Below are 22,463 nucleotides of genomic sequence, written 5' to 3' on the forward strand. Positions count from 1 at the left end.
TGCGCACTTGTCCCGCGGGGGGCACGCTCCGCCCATACGAACCTGCGTGCAGGAGATGAAACCAGCATATGAAAATGTGTAGGTTACGGGCATTTGGGGCAGAGATTGTGAGAGTAAACTGCAGGGACCCGTGCTTCATCTGCATGAGGAGACAGCCAGCCTGGGAGGGCCCCGTGGAGCCGCCTCGCTCATTTGTTCTTATGCTTTTATGTTCTTTGTAAGGACTTTGCTAACACCCCTAACACGGCACCCCTAACACGGTAACTTTTTTTTATTTCACCATCATAACAAGATTAACGTACGTTTTCATGTCAATTAACATAATTACATCATCGTTAGAACACTTCACTATACGCGTCATGGTTTTAAGTCAGTCCTTTATTGTTGGTCGCTGGTTGACCAGTTGTTGACAGTACGAACCAGACTTTCTGTAGATAGTAAATATTTCAGGCTTTGTGAACCATTTTTGGTCTCTACCACGTATTCTTTTTTTCCGTCACAAACTATGTGGGGTTTTTTCAAACGATCTTTTAAAAACGTAGAAACCATACTCAGATCCCATGCAGAGACAGGCCCGCCTGCACTCGGTTCACCAGGCTGCGGTTCGCTGCCCCCCTGGCGTGAGCAGCTCTGTCGTGCGTCCCAGACAGCACTTGCTGTTCGTCTGCCCCTGCCCGTGGCCTAAGCCGTTAGACGTAGAATTAAGACCGTGGAGTAACGGATACCGGGTTTGAAGCTCTTCGTCAACACTATTAAATCCGCCCCCCCAGAGGTCATGCCGGCAGCCTCTCACCGTCACTGCCTGGAAATTCCCTTTTTCCTCACAAAGATGGAATGTTTTGATTATTTTGATCTTTGCCATTTTGGGAGGAAATAAACGGTATCTAATTGTCATTTGAGTTTTTGTTTCTCAAATAAGTAGGGTGCTAAATATTTTTTCCTATTTATGAGCTTTTTATGTTCTTTATGAACTGTAATTATGTCCTTAGCCCCTTTTTCCATTGAGATGTTTGTTTTTCTTGCAAGAGTTCTTAGCTAGAATTTATATGAAACTTTTTTTCCCCAGTTTTCTTGGTTGTACCGTAAGGATTTTTGTTTTTCCTTTGTGTTTTGATGTTGTTCTGTAAAAGTTTGAGGTTTTTGTGCTTCACCACTGTCCTCAAATCTACTTTTGTTTTACAAGTTTTTCTTGTTATGAAATGCTTAAAACAGGCCTCCAGACTCACCAAGGTAACTCGTCAGCTTTTTCTTCCAGTGCTCAAAAAAAAATGTTTTTAACCTTTATTTTTGAGAGACAGCAAGCAAGTGCGCGCACGTGCGTGTGCGAATGGGGGCGGGGCAGAGAGAGAGGGAGACGCAGAGTCCGAAGCAGGCTCCAGGCTCCTAGCTGTCAGCCCAGAGCCCGACACGGGGCTCGAACCCAGAGACCGTGAGATCGTGACTTGAGCTGAAGTTGGACGCTCAACTGACTGAGCCACCCAGGCGCCCCTCTTCCAGCACTCTTCTAAAGTTCTGTGTCATTTGTGTTTAGTGCATCTGGAATACGAGTCTTAAGTGGGGATCCGACTGGGGTTTTCCAGGTAGTTTGCCAGATGGATTCTGATGGAAGAATCCCTTTTTCCCCCACTGGTTTGCACTGCAGTAGCGGTCACATGTCAAACTCAGCCTGTGACGGGGCAGGTGGCAATGCCGGGTAGCAGGTGGAGCTGGGTATTTCTTGTCTGTCTTGCCTTAGGGGGGTCGAGGCAGCAATTTGTGTTTGGAAAGCGTGTGTCAGAATCCGGGTCCGGGGTTCTGATTTGCTCTCTGTTATGGGGACCGAGGCTTAGAGGACGACCATCGACGGGGACAGGGGAGGTGTCTGTGCTGGCATCTAACTGTGGAGGGTGTAAAGGGACAAGGGGGGGGGCAGTTGCAGTCAGATACTTGGAGATCTAGTGAACACTAGGCGAGGTGACAAGAGTGTCGGGGACTCTCTAGACGGGAGGGAGAGCGGGCCTTCGGGTTCCCTCAGATTCATACAGCCCGGAGTGCCAGCCTGCCCCCGCCCCTGCCTGCAGGCCTCGCCGGAAACGCACAGCCACGGCATAGTTTCTGTCAAAGGCCTTCCAGTTTACCTGCAGGAAAGCAAATTAGAGCATATTAAGTTGGTTGAAACTCACTCTGAACCTAATCCTGTAATCTTTGGACACCTACATTTGCAGACCTGGATTAAGCCCTTGGGGAGTTTCTTGGTGTGATGATTTTTCGTGTCAGTAGAAAGATTTAGGAGGGTGCTGGAAAGTATGTCTGTTTTGTACAGACAAGACGGTGGAACTCTTCAAGGACTGGAAAAACGCAGGAGAGTCTTTGGGCGGTGAAATACTTTGTAGGTTAGTAACAGATGAACATCTGATTACGGAGACTTTACAAAAGAATAGCATCATAACCGCATGTGATACACTGGGAAGACGAAGACGTCGCCCCCTGTGACAAAGGGCTCCCACTTGAGTATCTGTGAGATGACGTGTCTGTGAGACTTGGCGAGGTGACCCTTGCATGCCTGACCAGCTCCGTACCCGGGGGACCTGTCTCACGCACGGGAGCGGACACACGGGCTGGTCGAGCCCAGCCTGTGGGACGGGTGGGAGGCAGCCTGTGAATGCCCAGTCATGGGAACTGGCTCGTGAAATGCTAGTATCTGTGCCACGGCAGGCGAGGAACCCCCAAACCATCTGAAATGGTGAGAGATGCACGTGAAAAAGTAGAGCACACACGCCCCCGTGCCTCTAAAGAAAAACGGACGTGCCGGAACACAGCTCTGCCTAGAAGAGAGGCTCGAGGTGCAGATCAGATGTGAATGCAGATTATTTCTGGGTGGGATCATCACATATCACAAAAGGAAAGATCTTGCCCTGTGTTTTTGTAGCTTTATTCCTCAAACAAGTCCAGAGTGCTTTTATTACGGAGTCACTTTAAAAGAACGGCTTTCTGCAAACATGCCTCCTCATAAGCGAAGTCCGTGTGCCTCATTCCCACATACTTGTTTTCATTCTCTCTCCCTCCCGTGAGTGTAAAGCAGACTAAGACGTGGGTGTGGGACAGTGTACGTGCAGTAGCATCTTCAGAAACACCTGCACGGGGACCCGGCTACCACCGGAAGGAGCGGTGACCGCAGCCACAGCTCGGCAGCTTAGCACGCAGGGCCCCTGTGTGACCTGGGCCGGTGGCACAGCGTGGGCTCGTCTGCAGCCCCTGCAGGGGGAGCAAGAGGGGGCCGAGGCCCAGCCACCAGCACCACGCGCCCGCGGGCCCCGGGACTTGCAGAAGCGTTGTGTTAGGGGTGCGGGCAGGCTTTGTCAGGGAGACTGGCACGTGTGGATGCGGCGTGAAGACCACTCCCACGCGGGTGACACGAGCCGGCGTCCAGAGCTGAAGACTGGTTGGCCGCGCAAACAGTGGAACGGGGGCTAGATGGGGTCTGTGGCAGCAGGCGTGGTCTGGAGAGCCCGTGATCTCTTCCTTTGTCTCTGTGTTGCAGCCTCCCAAAGTGAAATGCCTGACCAGGATCTGGCACCCCAACATCACAGAGACGGGCGACATATGTCTAAGGTGGGTTTCTCTTCTTTCCCGTCTTCTGTGTTTGTGAGCACTGGGCGTCCGGACATGTTGTCTCCGCTGAGAGAAGATTTTGAGGCTGGGCTAAGATCAGGGAGGTTTGGGAAACCGCCCTCAGGGCTTTGGGCCGCACTCTCCTGACCGGAGGGCCCCCCCACCCCCAGCCTGCCTCTGCCTCCAGCCCCACGTCCTCCCGGGCCCTCTGGTGGCCAAGACCGCTGCCGGTCCCGGTGCAGCCTGTCGCCCGCCCGGGATGCTCCCTCTGGGGCTCCTTGCCCTTTCTTCCCCTTCTGAGGTAGCGACAGGCTGCAGTCCCTCCGTGTGGCCGATTTGAGCCAAGAAGGCAACATGTGGTTAGTAAAATCCAGGGGAGGGGGAGGAGTGTAGATGTCCAGTTCAAGAAGACCTGGCCATTTGTGCTTAAGATGCCCTCTCTTTACCGAAACAGTCCTGATGGGCACGAGCAGGACGACGTCCCAGAACTTCGTGTCACTTGTGGCCCGTGTGTGCCCCTCCCTCCCAGTGGGGGATGATCGGGGATCCGTGATTCCCCACTTCTTAAGGCTCATGTAGAGACCTGGAGAAGGCGTGTGGTTTGTTGTTTGTAAGTAAGTTGAGCACTTGGGCTTTGTCTTGGTGCGTCCTGCCAGTCTCTAGCGGGGGGGGGGGGGGGGTGTCGGTGCAGGGCCGCTGGTGCCAGACCGCCTCACGACGGCGCGGTGTGACTTCGGCAGGTTATGTAACCGTCAGCCGCGGCCTGCAGAGGGGGCGTTAGCATTTCCTCTGCTTCCCTCCTGCGATTCAGTCCCCCTTCTCCCTCAACGGTCAGCACCGGCTCCCAGGTCAGCTCGCATGTGGTGACCCCATTCTGGCATATCAGCCCCCTGTTTTATAGACAGTTCGAAACGCGTTTTACAAGAGGCTCCCTTTTTCAGATCCGCCCTTCGAGTATCAACACTTCTAAAATCTGGCTTCTCCAGCGTTAGGTTGTACATGGCACCCACTCCAGCCTTGTCCCCCGAGGCCCTTGCCGGGGCTCGCTCTCCGGGGGCTCCGCGCACTCCTTCTCTGTCCCGTCCCTTCCTCGGTAGCAATTAAGGCCAGAGCGGGAATTCCTCTCGTCACTTTTGCCGTCTTCTGAGAAATCACGTTCTAGCAAAGTATCAGGAGAGCTCAGCAGATGGCCGCCGGCAACAAACTCCAGAAACCTCAGAGGAAAATCATTGACAGATTTGGCCGCATTCACATTAAGAATACGGAACACAGAAGTGAGAGGGAAAAGGTCAGCTGTGTTACATGCTTCGTATGGACGTGGTCTTTACCACTCGGTATGAGAAAGGTGGACACGGCCACGAGGGAAAACGAGCACCAGCTACAAGCAGTGACTCGTACGAGAGTCGCAGGGGGGTGGGTGGGAAGGCTCTGAGGGCTGTTTAGTCTCCGTGGTAACCAGCGAGGCGCCCCTCACCACTCCTCAGACTGTCTGATACGAAAGCAGATATCCGGTGGGATGTGAGGGACGGGGAGAGAGCAGGCTGTCACATCACCATCACAGGAGGGCGGTTCTGTCTGGGTCCTTTTGTTGGTCCTTCAGATCTAAGGTCTCCATTTAACTTACATTTACCCTTGGACTCGTCAGCTGCACTTGTAGGGATTTATTTGTGGGAAGTAAGGCGCCAGATTTAAGTATAAAGACCTCATCCAGTGAAAAACTAGACCGCGTCCAGCGGTGGCTTGGTCCACAGCTGACTTGCGGCGTCTCCTGAATAAAGAGAAAGACAAGCCTGGCCCACGCCCTCCTGGTCCATAGTGAGTGCCGGGCACCAGTTACCTGGATCCCTCACTCGGCACCACTGGCCGGTGCCTGCTGCCCTGGGGGCCTTGTCTGGTACACAGCCGTCCTTCCCTGTCTCTGTGAGTCTTGCTCTGCTCCCACCGGCGGCCCTGCCCTCCTCCTGGCTCAGGGTCAGAGGTGAGAGGTGCCGTGTCTGTGGGATTAGAGGGCCCGGGCCTGGATTCCGGTGGTTGCACTCGAGACTTTTTCTCCTGGGGTCCAAGCTTCCGGCTTAGCCCCTGAGGCACCGTCTGCTCCCTTAGCTGCTGCCCTCGCTGATGGGCTGTCACCTGAGCTCCTGCAGGATTGCCACCTGCCGAGGCTGGGCTAGAACTTCCAGTGACCCTGTGCCCCGTCCACAGTGTCACTCTGCCCAGACCCGTGGCTTGCGACCATGGGCGCCGCCTGCCCGATTATGGGCACTCCCCACTCCCGCCCCTGTCATTGCCCTTGCTGGGCACACCTGGCCTCCGGGTTTAGAGCCCTCCTGCTCTGGCTGTGCTGTCGGCGGGGAAGCTCGAGGGTTCTGACTGGTCAGCCAGTTCAGCCGGCTTCCTTCCTTTCCTCCGCCCGTCAGCTCATGGTGGTGTTCTTTGCTTTACGGGGCTTGCTGGCTGGTGGGAGACAGGCGTTAAACAGGTAAGCAAGCATACGATAAGGTCCATAAAAGAAGGATGATAACAGCCAGGAAGGATTCTTCTCCCTGCCTCAGTGAAGAAATCTGTCACTGGATCGTATAAACACCAGGACCTGGCAGATGGTTTCCAGAAAGTCATTCAGATCTGTACAGGTTTCACGTCAGGCACAGGCCTCTGCAGGGCAGAGCCTTCTTTTTAAGGCTCAGAGTAAGTGGTAGTGGTCAATTTAAGGTTTTGTTTATTCCAACAAATCTTGGGCAATTAAGATTACAGCATATTTATATTTTCTCCTGATTGTAATTGATTTATCTGAACTTGAACACACTCCGATTCAAAAATTCTGTTCACAGTAACAGTTAAGACCCAGACAGCCAGATACTGAGAGCCTGACACCGACATGTGACCTTAAGAAATGTTAGGTACGGATCAGAGCAACGGTGCGATACAACTCAGCAATGCCAAACTAAGTTTTCCCCAGAAAGGAACTTGGCAATGAATTGTGGTTTTTCAAAGTATGGAAAAATCATTTATGTGAGAGTATCGAATGGCGTTTATAGCTGGTGGAACCGTGATGAAAAGGACCCTGAGGTCCAGCTTGAGCGATAGGGCCTCACGGTACCTCCAGAGCCGTGTGCCCCTTCTCTGAACACGGTCCTCCCACCCACTGCTGAGGACCATCCGGAGGTTTGGGTTAATCCACCTTTATCCTTCATTTTCTCCTTTTGAGCTTTTTAAAGACAAAGACAGGGTATGAAAACGTGTGCTGGGAGCTGTCGGCAGGGTCCACCCGCAGCCCCCAGCGAGCTGCCCGGGTGCGGAGGACCATCATTGCCCATGCCCTTGGGCGTGTTGGTGCTGCGCACCATGCCTTCTCTCCTCCGTCCGACGGAGAGGTGGCCGTGCCTCCCTCGTGGGTCGCGGAGGCATTAAGTGAGGTCAGGGTCGTTGTGACCCACGCGTAGGAGGCCCTGACCGCTGGGTTGACAGGTGCGCGTGGTGTCTTTAAGCTCCTGCGTGCGTCCAGGATTCGAGCCCTGCGTGGACAGGCAGCGAAGATGGCACGAGAGTTGGACTTGTGGGTGGACAGCCTCAGAGGTGGGGAAGGCCCTCGGCAGCGAGACGGAGGCTGCGAGGCCACGGGGGAGACGGGGGGCACGGGCAGGGCGTGGCGGCAGCGTCCGGCACATCGGCGGCTCACGCGACTGGAGGCTGCCCTCGCTGACCACTGCGCCCTTCTGCGTTTCAGTTTACTGAGAGAACATTCGATCGACGGCACCGGCTGGGCTCCCACGAGGACGTTAAAGGTAGAGTGCAGTGCTCTTGACTGCGGGCCTGGAGGCCCCTCCCTCCGGGAACCGGTCTCCTTGCCGTCCTGTCCACAGCCTACTCCCTCCTCACCCCCTGCCCGCCTGCCCGCCAGGGGCGCTCGGCCCAGCGTCTGCCCCGGCCGGTTCCTCTGCCCCCAGTTCTCTCCGGGGCAGTGGGGCGTTCCCGTTTTCTCCGCTCACCTCTCCCCTGTACCATTTGTGCCTCAGCTCATTCACTGTTCTTCTCTTCCTCTGTCCCCAGTCTTGTGAGGTGCCTCACTCTCGGAGGAGAGGGGAGGAGAGCAGCCGGGCGGGTAGAGGGGAGGAGGGAAAGGACGGACGTGGCCTCTGTGCCAAGTTACAGGGAGCTCGCTGGGACAGGCGGTGGGCCCTGAGGGAGCGGAACGGGGAGCTTGCTTCGGTGTAGGCTTGAGTTGGTTCTGGTGGTGAGCGTTAGGGGCACCCCGTGAGACCACCGGCTGTGGCTTCACCTCGAGGCCATTCTGCCGTGGCATATCCGCAGGATGCCTGCGCTTTACTTGCCGCCCGATCTTTTCGTCAGAAGCAGTCAGAACTACCGGCCGGCGTTCGCTCCGTAGTGCACCCGACTCCTGCCGTCGTTTCTGATGAGATGTGAAACACGCAGCCGGAGCCTTTGCCCTGGCGCTGGGTTCCCAGCCTGCGCTCCCCTCAGCCTGAGGCTCGGTCATCTGGACCAGGCCCGTTTTCCTTGGTGACCGTGTCCTGCTCTGACACAGTCATACCAGCTCAGCCTGAAAGGGTCGTGGGCGTCCCATCAGCGTGTTCGTGACGCTCTGAGACTGGCGGGCACGTTGCACTGTGCCGTCTTCCTCCCTGTCCCCTCCCCTTCTCTTCCCATGTCTCAACAGCGGTGTTTTCCCACACGTGTTAACTTTGGCTCAGTCATGCACAGCTTACAAATGCTGTCCTAACTAAAGCCACTTGTAAGTCCAAGTCTGTGCCAAATGCACAAAAAATAAGCATGGCTGGCAAGCGAGATGCCGCGTGGGATGCTGTCCCTTGGGTCACAAGGGTGAGCCCGGGCAGGCCTGGGCCACGTGTGTGCAGGGCCCTCTCCCCACCATCCTTCACACATGAACTCTCTGGGCCCTGCCTGTGGAAAGAGCTGCTGTGGATGAACTGACCTCATTCGTTGTATGCCTACTTACTGGTTCACCTCATAGATACCGTCCTCACCCCCGTCCCCTGCTCTTAGCGGAGGACACTGAGGCCCAGAGAGGCGTGCGTGGACCACAGTGGCCCACAGGTGACTGCACCGGCTCTGGCGCCTTGTCTAATGCTGTGCATGACCACACCTGGAGGGGGCATCACCAAGTAGGCCCTTTGGGGGAGGGGCCCAGGGAAGGAGTTTGGGGCCCTGTCCCGGAGTCGGAGGCCGGAGGACACCTCACACTTCCACAGGCCTGACCGTGGATCCTCCCGAGGTGTGGTCTGAGTATCGACTGGGGCTGAGAATCAGCCTGAAAAAAGACAAGGCTGGAGCTGACGGCAAGGAAGGCTGAAAGGGAACCTGTGGTTGAGTCACAGATGGCCAGTCACTCCAGAGCGAACATAGTGGTTTTCTATTTTGTTTTAATGGACATTTCTGATCTTTGAATGTTAGGAAACGTTACTAGCCTTCCTTGATTTTTGAAATAATTAGAGCAAAATTGTTAGGAGGCCCATGGGACCACGGGTAATGAGCTTACCTGCAGTCCCCAAGAGGCCACAGATGCAGAAACAACAAATTTTATTGTAAAGATGACTCTCCAGAAGTCTGGACTACATGAGAGGGTGGCGAGGACGAGGTGGTGTCCGTGGGTTTCTCCTGAGCAGATGCACCTGTCTTGGGCTGGGCCTCACCCGAGGGCACTTCACATGGTCCTTGATTCTGTGCTTCCTGCCCATACTGCTCACCTCCACGTTCCCAGAGCCTGTTGGCACACTGAAGAGAAGTTGTCGTGTTTTTTTTTTTAAGTCTCCGTCTTGGGAAAAACAGAGCACGCTGAGGATAAATTCTGACATGGTGCAATCCCGATCTCTTTGTCGCGCGTTTGCAAGACTTAGTGCACGAGAGCCTGAAACTTGTTTTCTTCTTTCTTTCTCATTCCAGGATGTTGTTTGGGGATTAAACTCTTTGTTTACTGTAAGTACATTGACCAGAATCCCGAGTTTTTCTTGATTACTCTGCCTCCTGGTTTTAAACATCCCGTTAAGGATCACACAGAGGGATTGAAAACACAGTGCCCTGAGCAACATGCTGACCCCCTCGTTTCCGCCATATTCTTACTAGTTAGAGGAACAGTGACACGGGAACTGAGGGGGCTTTGGGGTAGCACATGGGGAAGGGGGCCCTGGGAGCCCTGCTGGAGTGGCTGTCTCGGCCCTCTGGGGCCAGGGCGGGGGTTGGTGCTATTCTGCTTCGTGTGGGCGGCCGTTCCTATGGGGGCACCTGGCCCGGACCACTTCATGTGTGTCCTCACCGGCAGCCCTCTTCCCTCCCACGTGTCCTGGTTTGGGTGAAGGCGTGTGTGGTCACACGACTTCTAGACTTTTCACAAACCTAGATCCGTAGAGTTGTTGTCTCCTCAGTGGCCAGCTGCCCAAGTTTACTATCCTCAGAAAACAGCATGTCACAGGCAGGGGCTGGAGGGCAGGCAGGGGGCATGGGGAGAAGCTAAAAGCTCGTATTTGAACTTTTTATATAATATTCTTTTGAGTTTTTACATTTTGGTCATAAAAGAGTTTTCTTTAAAAGAAATAAGCTTCAGGGGCGCTTGGGTGGCTCAGTCAGTTGAGCGTCCGACTTTGGCTCGAGTCACGGTCTCACGGTTCCTGGGTTCAAGCCCCGTGTTGGGCTCTGTGCTGGCAGCTCAGAACCTGGAACCTGCTTCAGATTCTGTGTCTCCCTCTCTCTGCCCCTCCCCTGCTTGGGCTCTGTCTCTCGCTCTCAAAAGTAAACATTAAAAAGAATTTTTTTAAAGAGATAAGTTTCAGAGATCTGTCTCTGCGGAGGGGAAAAAAAGCTGTGATACTTTTAAACTCAACGTCCATGAAAATGAGCCCATCCTGGTCAGCGCACACAACGGCGGGGTGTTGGAGGGGCAGCTTCCTGGCGCCACGGCAGGAGTGTGACGCAGCGTCCGGGGTCACGGTGCTCTGCTCTTGCCTTCAGCAAGAATAAAAAGCCGCGGAGCCTCGAAATTAGGCCCTCAAGCTCCTGCCTCCCTTTGCCTTCTCCTGTGATGTCCCGGGTAACCACCTGCGGCACCAGCCACAAACCCCGCAGCTTCTGGCTTCGGGCCCCCCCTTAACCTAACCCTGAGGAGGCAGCGCTCAGGGGCACCGAGCCTCTGTCATCTGCTTGTGATTGTGGTTTGGCTTTTCCGTTGCCGTGTATGGTTTACTTCTGAGCCGTGAGGGCTGCGGCTTGAGGGAAAGTCCACCCAGCTGGCCATGCTGCTGCTGCTGCTTTGATTTAGCTCTTAATCTAGTGCAGCCCCCCGTCCCCAGGGCTCCAGGCCTCCCCAATTCTGAGGAGCCAACCAGAGTTGCTGATGAAGCCCGATGGTTATTCCAGCCAATGTACTCGTTTTAGGTCAGATACATGGTAAGGAAGACAGAGAATTTTGTGTGTCTCGTGGTCTTTATATGCATCAGGTATCTCGTGCGTGTGCGTTGTATTTTTGCCAGTGTCTGGGACTTACAGTTGATCTCTTACAGAGCATAGAGGCCTCTGTGTTTTCCTTGCAATATTTGTGATGTATTGGTCATACCCTGTTATTTATTCCTAAGTCAGAAATACAGTCCCCAAACTTAACATTTCTCCTGAAGAGAAGTACAGGCGTCTTTACAGTGGCCACGATGGCTCTGGAAAGCAGTGACTTCTCTGAAGGACAAATGTCACTACCTTGGTTTTTAAGAAGAGGTATTGGGCAATATAAAGATAAGGCACGGCCTCTGATTTGAAATCTTCGAGGAGAGAGGAGTAGCCATTCCAGAGTTTTCTTTTTTAAGATTTTATTTTTTTTAAGTAATGTCTCCGCCCAACCTGGGGCTCGGTCTCACAACCCCAAGATCAAGAGTCACATGCTCCACTGACTGAGCGCCCCCAGAAGCTCCCCAGGGTTTTCTGAGGCAGAAAGGTCTGGGGGGCTGGGCCTCCTGGCACTGTGGCGCTCACTTAGGCTCCACACGCCATTCCTGCTGGGTATGAGTGCCGTGCTGTGAAGGAGGGTTAATGGATAAAGACAAGATCCAGTTAAGGTCAGCCTGGAAGGAAGCCGCAGACTTGCAGCGGCAGAGATGTTCATCACAAAGTAAAGCAAGAAACGAGTTTTTGAAGACAAAAGAGTGGGATTTTTATTCGGAAATGCTAACGAGAGTGGCTCTTTATCAAAAGTAGCATTAGAACTTAATGCGGTCACCATCCTCCATTTTCACCAAACTTTGGACAGTTGTATGTAAACATCCCCAGTCCTTCCGTCAGCCATTCGCCCACATTTTGAAGAAGACACCCACACGTTCGGCACGCTTCTGTCCCGAGAGCCGTGAGCCGTGATGGAGTTTCTCTAGCTTGTCCCGTGGCTGATTAGCTTCCCGTCTCCTGGTTCGTAAAGTGGACACATGTGACAGCGGAAGAACAGGTTCTTGCCATGGTTTACTTTGAGTTTTTCTCTCTTTAAGGATCTTTTGAATTTTGATGATCCGCTGAATATTGAGGCTGCAGAACATCACCTGCGGGACAAGGTAAGCTCGCGGCAGCGCCCTGGGTTGGTGGCTTTCTGTCTCTTGAGCAGATAAACACGAGGCTGAGAATGGTAGGTCTGGCCTGCAATTTAAAGCCATTGACAAGCAATTGGTAAGTAATGTCTGACCCAAGGTCAGACAGAAGGGTTTTTATTAGATGTGGTTTCCGAGTAGAATTCAATCCATGGGATTTAAAGCCAGTAACTGTCAGTTTTCCTGACGAACCGTGTGGGGCCCAGCGATCACCATCGCCCTGCCCGCCCTCCCGTTGCACTTAGGCTCATACGCTCGCTTTGCGGTTTGGTTTTGCTCCAGCATAATTGGATCCTGTTTATTACTCTTAATCTTCAATTCCTTTCTTTTTTTTTTTTTTAACTTTTTTCTCCAAGTCTGTGAATAAACCATCACTCACTCATTTTAGGAACTAATGGTCCATAAAATGGCTCTACTGTACTTTTTTCAACCATTTCATTGTGGGCACTCAGGTTTTTCCCATCTTATTTCCCCCCAACTATGACAGTAATGCAATAAATATCCCTTGTACGCACATCCTTAAAAGTACACGAACAGAGTGTAGGAGCAGGAGTCAGGGTGACGACCCTGTGACTGAGACAGGGCTGTGAGAGACTGATCGGCTTTAGTTGGGGCCAAGCCAACTAGCCAGTAAGGCCTAAGCAGACGCAGCTGCAGGGCTAACTTGGTTTAGTCCTAGAGCCTCGAGTTGCATTTTCTGAACCAGATTCCTCCCTGGTGAACCCTCCGCACCCCAGAAGTTAGCCACCCAGTGCTGTTACCGACACCCAGCCTGAACATGTGAGGTTCTAAATGCTGCGCTTAAGAGCGGGTGCTTCTGTGTATGTGAGGCCTGCTGCGTGTGTGTGCTGTTACCTACAACCTCGGGCAGAGGGGCGAAGAGAGGTGCTGCCTCAGCAGGGCCCCAAAGGGGGGCAGGAGTGCCCGCGAGAGCCGCGCCCCCCAGCACGGATCTGACACAGGCTCACGAGACCATGTGACGGGCACAGCAGGGGCCAGTGAGGCGTGCAGTGGGACCGCGGGATCAGTGGGAGCTTCCGGCCAGGCAGAGGAGGCTGGGAGCAGCAGAGGCCTTCAGGAGGAGCCGGGGTGCGCGGGCCCCGGGCAGGGGTGCTCCCCGGCTGCTCTCACGGTTTGTGCCTTGGTTTGTCCACTGCACCGACGAGCCCTTGCGGGTGTGCTCCGGGCCCCATTCACATTGTCACTCCACTTGTCACTGTCCCTGACAAGGGCTTCCCCACTCAACACTGTGTCTTACAGAAACCTAGTTGGGGAGAAACAGGGCCATGTGGAGAAAGCCCTGTTACCCGTGGCCTATCCGTTTATTTCTCTTGGAAGGTTGCTTTCCATTCTTTTGATGAAATAAGGGGAAAACTTGCGTTTATAAGCTCTCAGCCCCAGTGAGCTGGACCTAAAGTCCTCCAACAGTGATGCCTCCACGTGAATTCTAGGAAGTGCCCCAGCCCCACCCACGTCCTCATGCCGAGTCATGATGACAGTGACTGAACTTTTCTCGTTACTTTATTTCGTGGCCATTGTTCCTCTAAAGTTTGATGGTGGCCACTTCAGTGCCAGGTGAGGGGCTAATAACACCCAAGGATCTGTTGATGAACAATCACTGTCCCCAGGGAGTGCACATGCTAGTGAGCAGAGGGGGTGGGCGTTGGTGGGGCGGGAGGCGGTGATGGGTTCCCTGTTGTATGTCGGGTGCTCAGAGAAAGCCTTTCTGATAAGATGAGTAGAGATCTGGTGTGAACCAAATGGATATCAGGGAAGAGCATTCTGGAGTGTTGACAGCAGCGCAAAGGCCCTGAGGCAGGAGTGTGCTGGGGTGTTCAGAGAAGACTTAGAGCAGAGTTGCAGGACAGCCGTGACATAGAGAGCAGCAGCAACCTTGAGTGGCCTTTCTGGACTCTGTCCCACACACTTCTCAAAGACCGTCCGCTCTCCTGTTAATCTCCACGAGGGAGGGACTCTTGTTATCCCTGATTTGCTGCTGGGGAAGTAGAGCCACCAAGGGGGTAAGAGACTTGCCGGGAAGGGGCAGAGCCCAAGATGTGAACCCAGGCACGTGGGCCTTGCTCGGTGGGCCCTCAGGCAGGGGCGGAGGTGGGACGCAAGAGGGCCTCCTGGAGGCCGTGGGCTCCGCTTCGTCCAGGGTGAGGGGAGAGCACAGGGGGTAAGAGAGCAGAGGCAGTTTTGGTGTCGAGGGCCAGACGGGGTGGGGGTGCCCGTGGAGTCTTCACATCCTGCGAGCTTTGGTTGCGGCCCCTTAGGCACTGACGGTACTGCTGGCCTCTGGGTGCCGTGGGAATGGCCAGCCGGGGCCGCTGGGAGGGCCGTCAGAGCTCCCCACTTGCGTCACCAAAGCATTACCAGACCCTTAAACCACGAACCTACCGACCTTGAAAGGGTCACTACGTGAGTGGAGTGTGGGCAGAGGAGGAGCTGCTCAGGCCGGGACTGGCCACGGGAGGGTGCGGTCCTCGCAGGGCCCCCCAGGGTCCCTGCTGTGCTCCCAACAACGTGCAGCGGGAAGGCACTGCTGCAGGGCGGCCCCTTGCTGTGTTGTAGGAGTTAAGAGGGGTGAGGTCTGCCTGTCCGATCACAGCGTCCCGACGCTGAACACGTGTGTTGTGAGGTGGGCGCGTAGCCCCAGGGCCTCTCGCCCGGTCCCACAGGGCCCGGGACCTCGGGCGCTAAGCTTAGAGCAGGCCTGAGGGACACACCTGGGGTGCTTCCTGCCCGTGCCGGCCTGGAGGTGCTGAGGGCCACGCCGCCTCTCTTCAGCGGATGTGTCCGGCTCTGCCTGGCGCCCAGGGAGGGGCCCCTGCCGCAGGCCCACCCCTTGGCACAGCCGTCCCTCGGATGGCGGGCCGCACTCGTGCCATGAGAAGTGGGTACGTTTCCAGTAGGCAGCAGGGTCTGCGGGGGTCATCCTAGGAATTCCGATCTGGACGTGAGTCTTCAGAGAGCAGCAGCTGCGACTCATCCCCAGTTGTGGTCAGGAGCCCTGTCCTGACCTCCGTTGTCCCCTTGACCACACTGTGGGCCACACTCTCCCCATCTGCAAAACCAAGGGTCTTAGGCTCCCTTCCACTCGGAGATTCTGTGTTTGCGTCCCCACCCCCAGCCCTCCTGGCACGGCGTCCCGCACACAGCGGACACCCGGAGTAGCAGGGAAGTGGCACTCGGCTCCTCGGGCCTCTGGTTGTCCTGCGGCCGTGGCAGCTGGGGGCCGGTGGGGCCAAGTCCTGCTGGCGCTCTCCAGAGCACGCAGCGGCTCCTTGGCTCGGGTGGGTCCCACGCGTTCCGGAAGTGGTGCTTCCCTCGCTAACTCGCTCCTTCTTGTTCCTTCTCCCCCGATCCCTCTCGCTCCACAGGAGGACTTCCGGAATAAAGTGGAAGATTACATTAAGCGTTATGCCAGATGATAGGAGGAGGAGACGGTGGGGCTGTGGACTGTGTGTTGTAGGCTTGTCCCCAACCGCAACCAAAAGGGAGCCTCCTCCCCAGCCCTCGCGCTCCCTCAGACCCCCGGGTCGTCCGCATCCTGTGACCACGCTGTCCCGAGGAAGAGCCTCTGCACGACCGCCCATTGTAGATGGAGAGTCCCACATAAATACAGCAGGAACATGTGTCTGGGGTCCTAAAAGAGTTGTCTGCTTACCTTAACATGTTTACTTTTTGGAAACTGTACTGTATAGGCTGTTGATGAGATTCCTGAGCAGTTGTCATGAACTCAGTTGAGGCTAGCGCTTGCTTTGTCCCCCTTTCCCCAAGCCCTTCCCCGCACACGTGATGCTGGTGATGTGCTCAGTGTAGCTCGCAGGTGGGCGGTAAGAAGCCCGCTACACACTGTGATTGGATGCAGATTCTCTCAGCTCCTTCCCGCCGACGTTGGTCCTGCCTACGTGTCATGAAGCTTCCCAGAATGCATAGTCATTCACTGTAGATCTCTTACTGAAATGCGTATTTTATTTAATGTAAGTATATTTTGGAACAGATTTGTAATTTGTACAATTTAATGCTTTAATTATTTTTTTCTATCTTCATTTAGTTTGTATTTTCATTGTATAGAGCAGACAGGAAGATGCTGGGGAGAAATACAAAGAAAATATGAAAGACACATTATTCCTTCTGTCCAAATGAAACAAGAATTTGGCTTCTAAAAATCAACTCTTTGGGGTCCAGTTGGGGCGAGGAAGTTTTTGGAACCTTCTGAAGCTAGGTCTGGGTGGTTTAAAACAAAAGGCAGGGAGCCCTTTCCCACCTGCTGCCCCGAGGAAACCGGCCAGAGCCCAGGTCAGGCAGGGGCTTGGTGTCTCCACAGTGGCCTTGTGGTTGCGAGCCAGTAAGCAGTGCCAGGGGGCCTCGTGTCCTGAGGGAATCAGCCACCCACGTCTCATGCCCCTGAGACCGTGCCTGTGGCCTTCTGAGCTTGCTGTGTTTCCGGGCCATCTGCAGGGAGCCTCCTAGGGCCTTGCGGGGCTGGGAATCAGCAGCAGCATCCAGCCAGACTCAGGCCAGTGCACTTCAGAGGAAGAAAACTAAGGAGGCAGGTGGATTTACTCCAGCAGTTAGATATCTGACCCAGTGAAATCAAATGCAAAATAAATAATTGTAGGGTTTTCACCTGCTGCCTGCCTGGCATAGTCAAGTTTAACAGCCTCCTCTGACCTCTGGATCCCCCCTCTCTGCCATCTCCCCGGCCTGGTTTGTTTTTCCTAGTTTATAATGCACTATCTGATTATGAGATCAGTGTGTCCCAGAGATGGGCAAGGAGGGAACGTGGGCCATGCTTCCTTCCCATTTGTAATCAGGAATTGCGCCCGTTAGACTGAGGGGGCCCTGACCGATCGGCCACACCTCGGGTGCACAGCGCAGGAGGAGTGGGGCCAGATCGAGGGCATGGTGGCAGCTGGGAGGCCTGGGGCCTGTGAGTAGGACAACAGTAACCCTGCATCCTGGAGCCTGGAAGAGGCACTGAAGCTTACACACTAACTGGAGCAGGACACAGGGCAGATCAGCAGCTGGCCTGCCCACACTGGCCTGAGTTCTGCCCCTGTGATCCAGGCCACGCGGTTCTGTGCCTGCGCAACCCCAGGCTTGAGTCGTCATATCTCACGGCTGTCCGAGCAGCTCCCAGGCTGCACAGCTGGTGGTGCAGATGGAGGTGGAAGAAATGACTCCAGAGCCCATGGTTGAATGGAAATCTGCACGTCGTAGTAAAAGAGTACCTTCTGGACGAGACTGGAAGGTACGGCTGCTAATTCTGACCTCAAAATATTTGCGCAATAGAAAAATACTTTATCAGAGATCAGTTAATTCCTCAGAAATGACCTTTCCCCGTGACAAGATCATCCTTTTCTGTCCGGTGCAAATCCCTCCGAGGCCTTGCCTTCCCCCATGTTGGTAAGGAACACAGCCAGCCTGGCCCAACCCATCGTGGTGGGGAAACAGTACTGCACTGGGCACGTGGCCAGTGGGGCCCGGGGCATCTTTGGGCGGCTGCAGCACCCTGACTTGCAGGCCTTTTGGTTTTTTGGGAGTCTCCTCCCCGCTCGGGCCAAAGTAACATTTCTGACTCCAGTCCGTGGGCTCCACCAGGCGGATGATAATTGGTGGTTTCCGATCTGCCAGGGGAGGGTTTCCAGTCCTGGAGCCAGATGGCATGGAGCAGGCCCTGGGAACAGGAAGCTCCGGGCTTCTCTGATGTCCACTGGGGTCCCCCTGACTCCGAGGCGTAGCGTTTGGATGTCAGCAACACGTTTCCCAAGCACACTCAGCAGGAAACAGTTCCAGGGTAGACCTGTCGGAAGGCAAAGCTCACGTGTCTCACCTCTCAAACACAGACTCCCTCTGAAGTCTCTGTCAGGAGCCAGGGCGAGCGCGTTAGTCTGGTGTTAAGGACTGATCCTTTGCTGGGTTACTTCCGCCCTCTGTATTTGGCTTGTTGTAGAGTGCTGGCCCAGGGAGCAGCGTCTTGGGTTATGGTTAACCAGACACCCTGCTTTATCTACTGTCCTCCGTAAGCACCAAAAGCCTTACAGGGCTGTTTATGGTTTCTACCAACTACAGATTAAGCCAGGTTGTGCACCTGCTAGAGAAGTCTGCGGTACAGAAATACAGGTGGAAGCTTTGTAAGGGCTGGTTCGGACTATTTGCGGCAGCTAAAATAGTCTGAATGTGTAGTCTTTAAAAGGAACATGTACCTTAGTGTTTGCTAGTTTAAATGTTTCAAAATGTCCAGGCAGATTTTCCTCTGCCCTCAGTCCCCCGGCCCCCACACTTCTGTGAAACGCCCCCATGGGTGCAGAAGGCAACAGCCGCTGTCCCCGTGATTTGGCCAGAGCCGGACCAGTCCCAGCAGAGTCTCAGGCCGCCTGGTGGCTGAGCCGGCGTGCAATCCTCTTATGGTAGCAGGAGCAGAGATTGGGCCGGGCTCTGGAGCGCCGCACAAAAATCCCAGAGCGCAAACTCCAACTCCCAGGTGGTGGTGCTCCCAGAGGATGTGCCCCACTGGCTCCTGGGATTGCTGTAACCGCCCCCCCACCCACCACCACCGCTGTGAAGACAATCACAAATTCCTATTATGTCAGACTTCTTCCGACGGGATGATCGAAATCAACCAGAATAGTTATTAATGTAAAATTCCAACCGGACGTCACAGGGAGCCACCAATCGCAGTCTTTAACGAGGCTCTGCTCAGCTCGTGCAGGCTATCCCGGGATCGTTTGCACTTTCGTTCACTTAAAAATATGTTCTACCTTGGAAAGTCAGGTTTGCTACAAGTTGGTTATTCATCAAAGTGTCTAATAAAATGCTAGTGTATAGATAGTCTTAGCAAAATAACGTATTTTAACTTTGCCAAAGAACTTGGGAAATGAGAGCACTTGTCACTCCCTTCTTTCCTCCTGAAGTCCTGCCTCAAACAAGTCAACAGCGTGGAGGGGCTAATTCGGAAGGGTCCGTGTTGCCCACTGAAGTCCCCACTCATGGCCTGGGTTTCCATGGGTTACCAGAATTGATGGAGTGAAAGAACTGTGGTTTGAAAAAAGTTCTTCAAAAAGCCCAGTGATGAAGGCATTTGGGGACCTGGCCTTGTCAAGAATGTCTATTCATGTTAAGCTGTATAAAGAACTGAATTATACTCTTTAAAAAAAAAAAATCATCTTAGGGCTCATTCATTTCCATTGCCCAGTTCACTGAGCCAGAGTTCTTTGATAAATTCACTTTTCATGTCAGGGCCAGCTGGAAGAAACCATGCTTGCCCAAGAGTTCCTGGTGCTGGAGGAGAGACGGGACAGCGCCCCAGCTCCGCAGAATGGGGTAAAACTTGTCAGGGGCCAGGCGCCAGAAGGACCAGCCGTGGGCGGTGCGGCACCTCGTGCAGTGTCCCTGGTGAGCCTTCCCACCCAGCGCCGCTCTCCCTGCTCTGATGCCCGTGTGCAGCCTGCTCCGTCTCTGGCCTCGTACAGCTGACTCCTCTGTGTTGCGGTTTTTCCTGTTGGGTTTTTATCACCTCGGTGTCAGACCTCATTGACCCACCTGGTGCTCGCCAGGCCAGCCGTGGATCTTATCAGATGTCTCTTTAAAAATGCATTCCGGCCTCAACGGCCCTGTTCACCTGTGTCCTGCCCTCCCACCCCCACTCCCAACCAGGGTGAGGCCGAGGGACCCTGAGGTGGGTGCAGCACCGGACATAGAGAGCCGTGTTGTCTGTTCAGCCTCAAATGAGTCTGAGAGGACCTGACTCCCTGGGGTGGTTCTCGATGGGAGCGGAGGAAGGGGGGAGTCCAGTGGGCACGGATCCCACTGTGGTTGCTGTGCACCTCCCCAGACCAGCCCGTGGTGTGTGACAAGGGCCACAGTTGATGCAGGAAGACCTGGCTGACAGCCCGGTGAGACCAGGACAAACCGGTGGGACGACCTGTCCACGTTCCCCCCAGCTTGCTGCCGGGGGGGGGGGCACTTCTAATCTTCCCATCCCCTCCAGAAGAAGCCCGCCTGCACCTAGCACATGAGCCCATTGTGACTGGCCCCCTGTCCACTGTGCCAGCCACTGCCCTGAAGACCCTGCCTGACCTCAAAGCGGGTCATAACCTTCAGGCCTTGTGACAAGGTCCACCTCCCTCTTAGGGCTCCTTCCGCGATTGAGTTCACATGGTGCCACTGCTGTGAGGCCTACCTGACAGGCAGGTGGACAGCTCCTGGGATAGCCTCACCTTGCCCAGGCTTCCAGGAGCACAGGGGGTGTGGTCTACAACTGGTTCCATTTGTATTCCTGCCCGTCCGGAGTCAGGTAGCATGTGGAGCACGGGGCCTTGGCTTGGCCATCCCGTGAAAACGGAATCACTTGTTACAGTAGGGTTACTAGGTGCTGAGTAAATCTAGCAGGACCTTCAGAGTCCAAGCACAGCAGATGCATAATGCCTGCTCAGGACAGCCCCCTCACTGCAAGCCCGGCGTGCTGCCTGGAGGCAGTGGCTGATGCCTCACAGGTGAGCGACCCACCCTTCTCTGAGAGCTGGCTGGTGCCGAGTCTGAACAGTCTGCTTTGCTGGAGCAGGTAGGACTGGAGAAAATACCGCAGAGTAGAAATAATACCGAGCAGATTCGGGCTGAACGGGACACTTTGAGTGTAGCATTAAAAGGAACTTTTTCAGGGGAGAAAACCACATGTTTAGGGAAATGCAGTGAATTGCACTTTCGACTCGGAATCAAAGTCCCAAGGGGACAACAGGCTGAAATGAAAAGGCAACAGGATGGAGCCATAACTGGTAAGACCTCCGTGGCAGGACAGGGCAGGGTCGATGCTGAGAAAACAGATCAATCATCTGGAGACAAATGTGGTCAGTTCTAGAGTGCAGAAGGGAACAACCATTATGGGGAAGATAACGGAAAGGACAGAGGGCACTTGCACTAGTCCAAGATGGGGTAACCATCTCATTTGAACAAGCAAAATCCTGACAGTGTAGACAGAATTACAGTTTTCAGCCCTCGGCCAGCAGGCGGAGCAGGGTGGTGCTCCCTGAGTGAGACCTGCCCGGCCTCAGCCCAGGCAAGGGGAGACGCAGGTGGAATCCAGCAGGCACTGACCTTGAGACGGGACTAAGGATGTGGGGAGGCCACCGGAGCTAGAGTTCCCAGGGGAGAGGGCAGCACAGAGCGAGCTCTGGAGACCTGCAGCCAGGCCCTCAGACTAGCACACGCACCTGAGAAAACCACCCGAGAGTGGGGAGGAGCACCACCCGAAAGGAGAAGAGAAAATGACCCCGGGAGCTCAGACCAGAATAGTGCACGTTCCCACGAGCCAGAGTGGATGTGTGATCACCTGTGATCACAGTGCACTGCGGAGGGCACGAGCTCCGTGACAGGAAAACCGACACTGAAGGCTGCACGTGGTCCCGGCCAGATATCTTCAGAGCAAGCCTTAAAGGGATCGAGTCATTTCAAAGGAACCGTGTCCCAGAACAAAGACAAATAGGAATTTTTAAATCCAGAGCCTGCCACCAGCAGCCCGGCCCAGAAGCCTCTGTCTCAGTAAGCCCGAGACTACCGGCCCCCGTCCAGAGGCACCAGGGAGGCCAGGCGGTACCTGCTTTTAAAAGGAATCCCGCGACGCGCACCCGGCCCCAGAAGCCCCCAGCCCCCGGGGGCCCGCGGCTGTCCAGAGCCCACTGGGGGCCCACCACCACGACGGCCCAGCCACCCCCGCAGACCCGAGCTCCCCTTTCCCCCGTGAGAGAGCGCGGTCTGCCCAGCCTGGGCAAGTGTCCTCTCCGCAGATGGCACCAGCGGGAGCCCCGGCAGCACCAAGCCCACCCCATAACTGCACGGGCTCTCCTGCTCCCGGGTGCTCCTCTACCCGCTTCAGATGCTGGGTCTCCCTCCTTTTCTGCCCCTCCCCCGCCCATGCTCTGCGTCTCTCTCTCTCTCTCTCTCTCAAAAATAAACAAGATTTTTAAGAAGGTTAGCTAAGGGGAGTTCTACAAACAAAATGGAAATGATAAAAGGGAATATTTATAAATCATATATGATGATTACATTAAAAATATGCCGTTTGATACATGACAATGACATCTGAAAGCAGAGAAGGTCGAGGGAACAAAATGCAGGTGGGTTTCCTCACTTACTCTATGGTAAAATGTTGACACCAGTAGACTTTATAAATCCCACGTGTAGGATATACTAAAAAAGCAGCCACTAAGAAAAATACGCTAAAAACAAACAAAAAAAACCAGTATGAAGTGCAGTGATACCAGCAAAATTGACAAAGAA

At 54.5% G+C, this 22,463-nt stretch overlaps 1 protein-coding gene across 4 annotated transcripts in view; it reads left to right on the forward strand.

Annotated features, from left to right (window-relative positions):
* Window positions 1-16,308, forward strand: part of UBE2F (ubiquitin conjugating enzyme E2 F (putative)) — a 53,778-nt gene extending 37,470 nt beyond the window's left edge. For 3 of the 4 annotated variants that reach the window (XM_043578324.1, XM_043578325.1, XM_043578326.1), the window contains 5 exons: window positions 3,521-3,591; window positions 7,316-7,373; window positions 9,511-9,543; window positions 12,084-12,146; window positions 15,563-16,308. In XM_043578324.1, coding sequence (XP_043434259.1) covers window positions 3,521-3,591; window positions 7,316-7,373; window positions 9,511-9,543; window positions 12,084-12,146; window positions 15,563-15,613 — 276 coding nt within the window. In that variant the 3' untranslated portion in view covers window positions 15,614-16,308. The remainder of the gene's footprint in view (window positions 1-3,520; window positions 3,592-7,315; window positions 7,374-9,510; window positions 9,544-12,083; window positions 12,147-15,562) is intronic. The other variant, XR_006296966.1, reaches the window with a different exon arrangement.
* Window positions 16,309-22,463: the final 6,155 nt, after the last annotated feature.

The sequence above is a fragment of the Prionailurus bengalensis genome, chromosome C1 (genome assembly GCF_016509475.1).
Source record: "Prionailurus bengalensis isolate Pbe53 chromosome C1, Fcat_Pben_1.1_paternal_pri, whole genome shotgun sequence".
NCBI classification, from domain to species: Eukaryota; Metazoa; Chordata; class Mammalia; order Carnivora; family Felidae; genus Prionailurus; species Prionailurus bengalensis.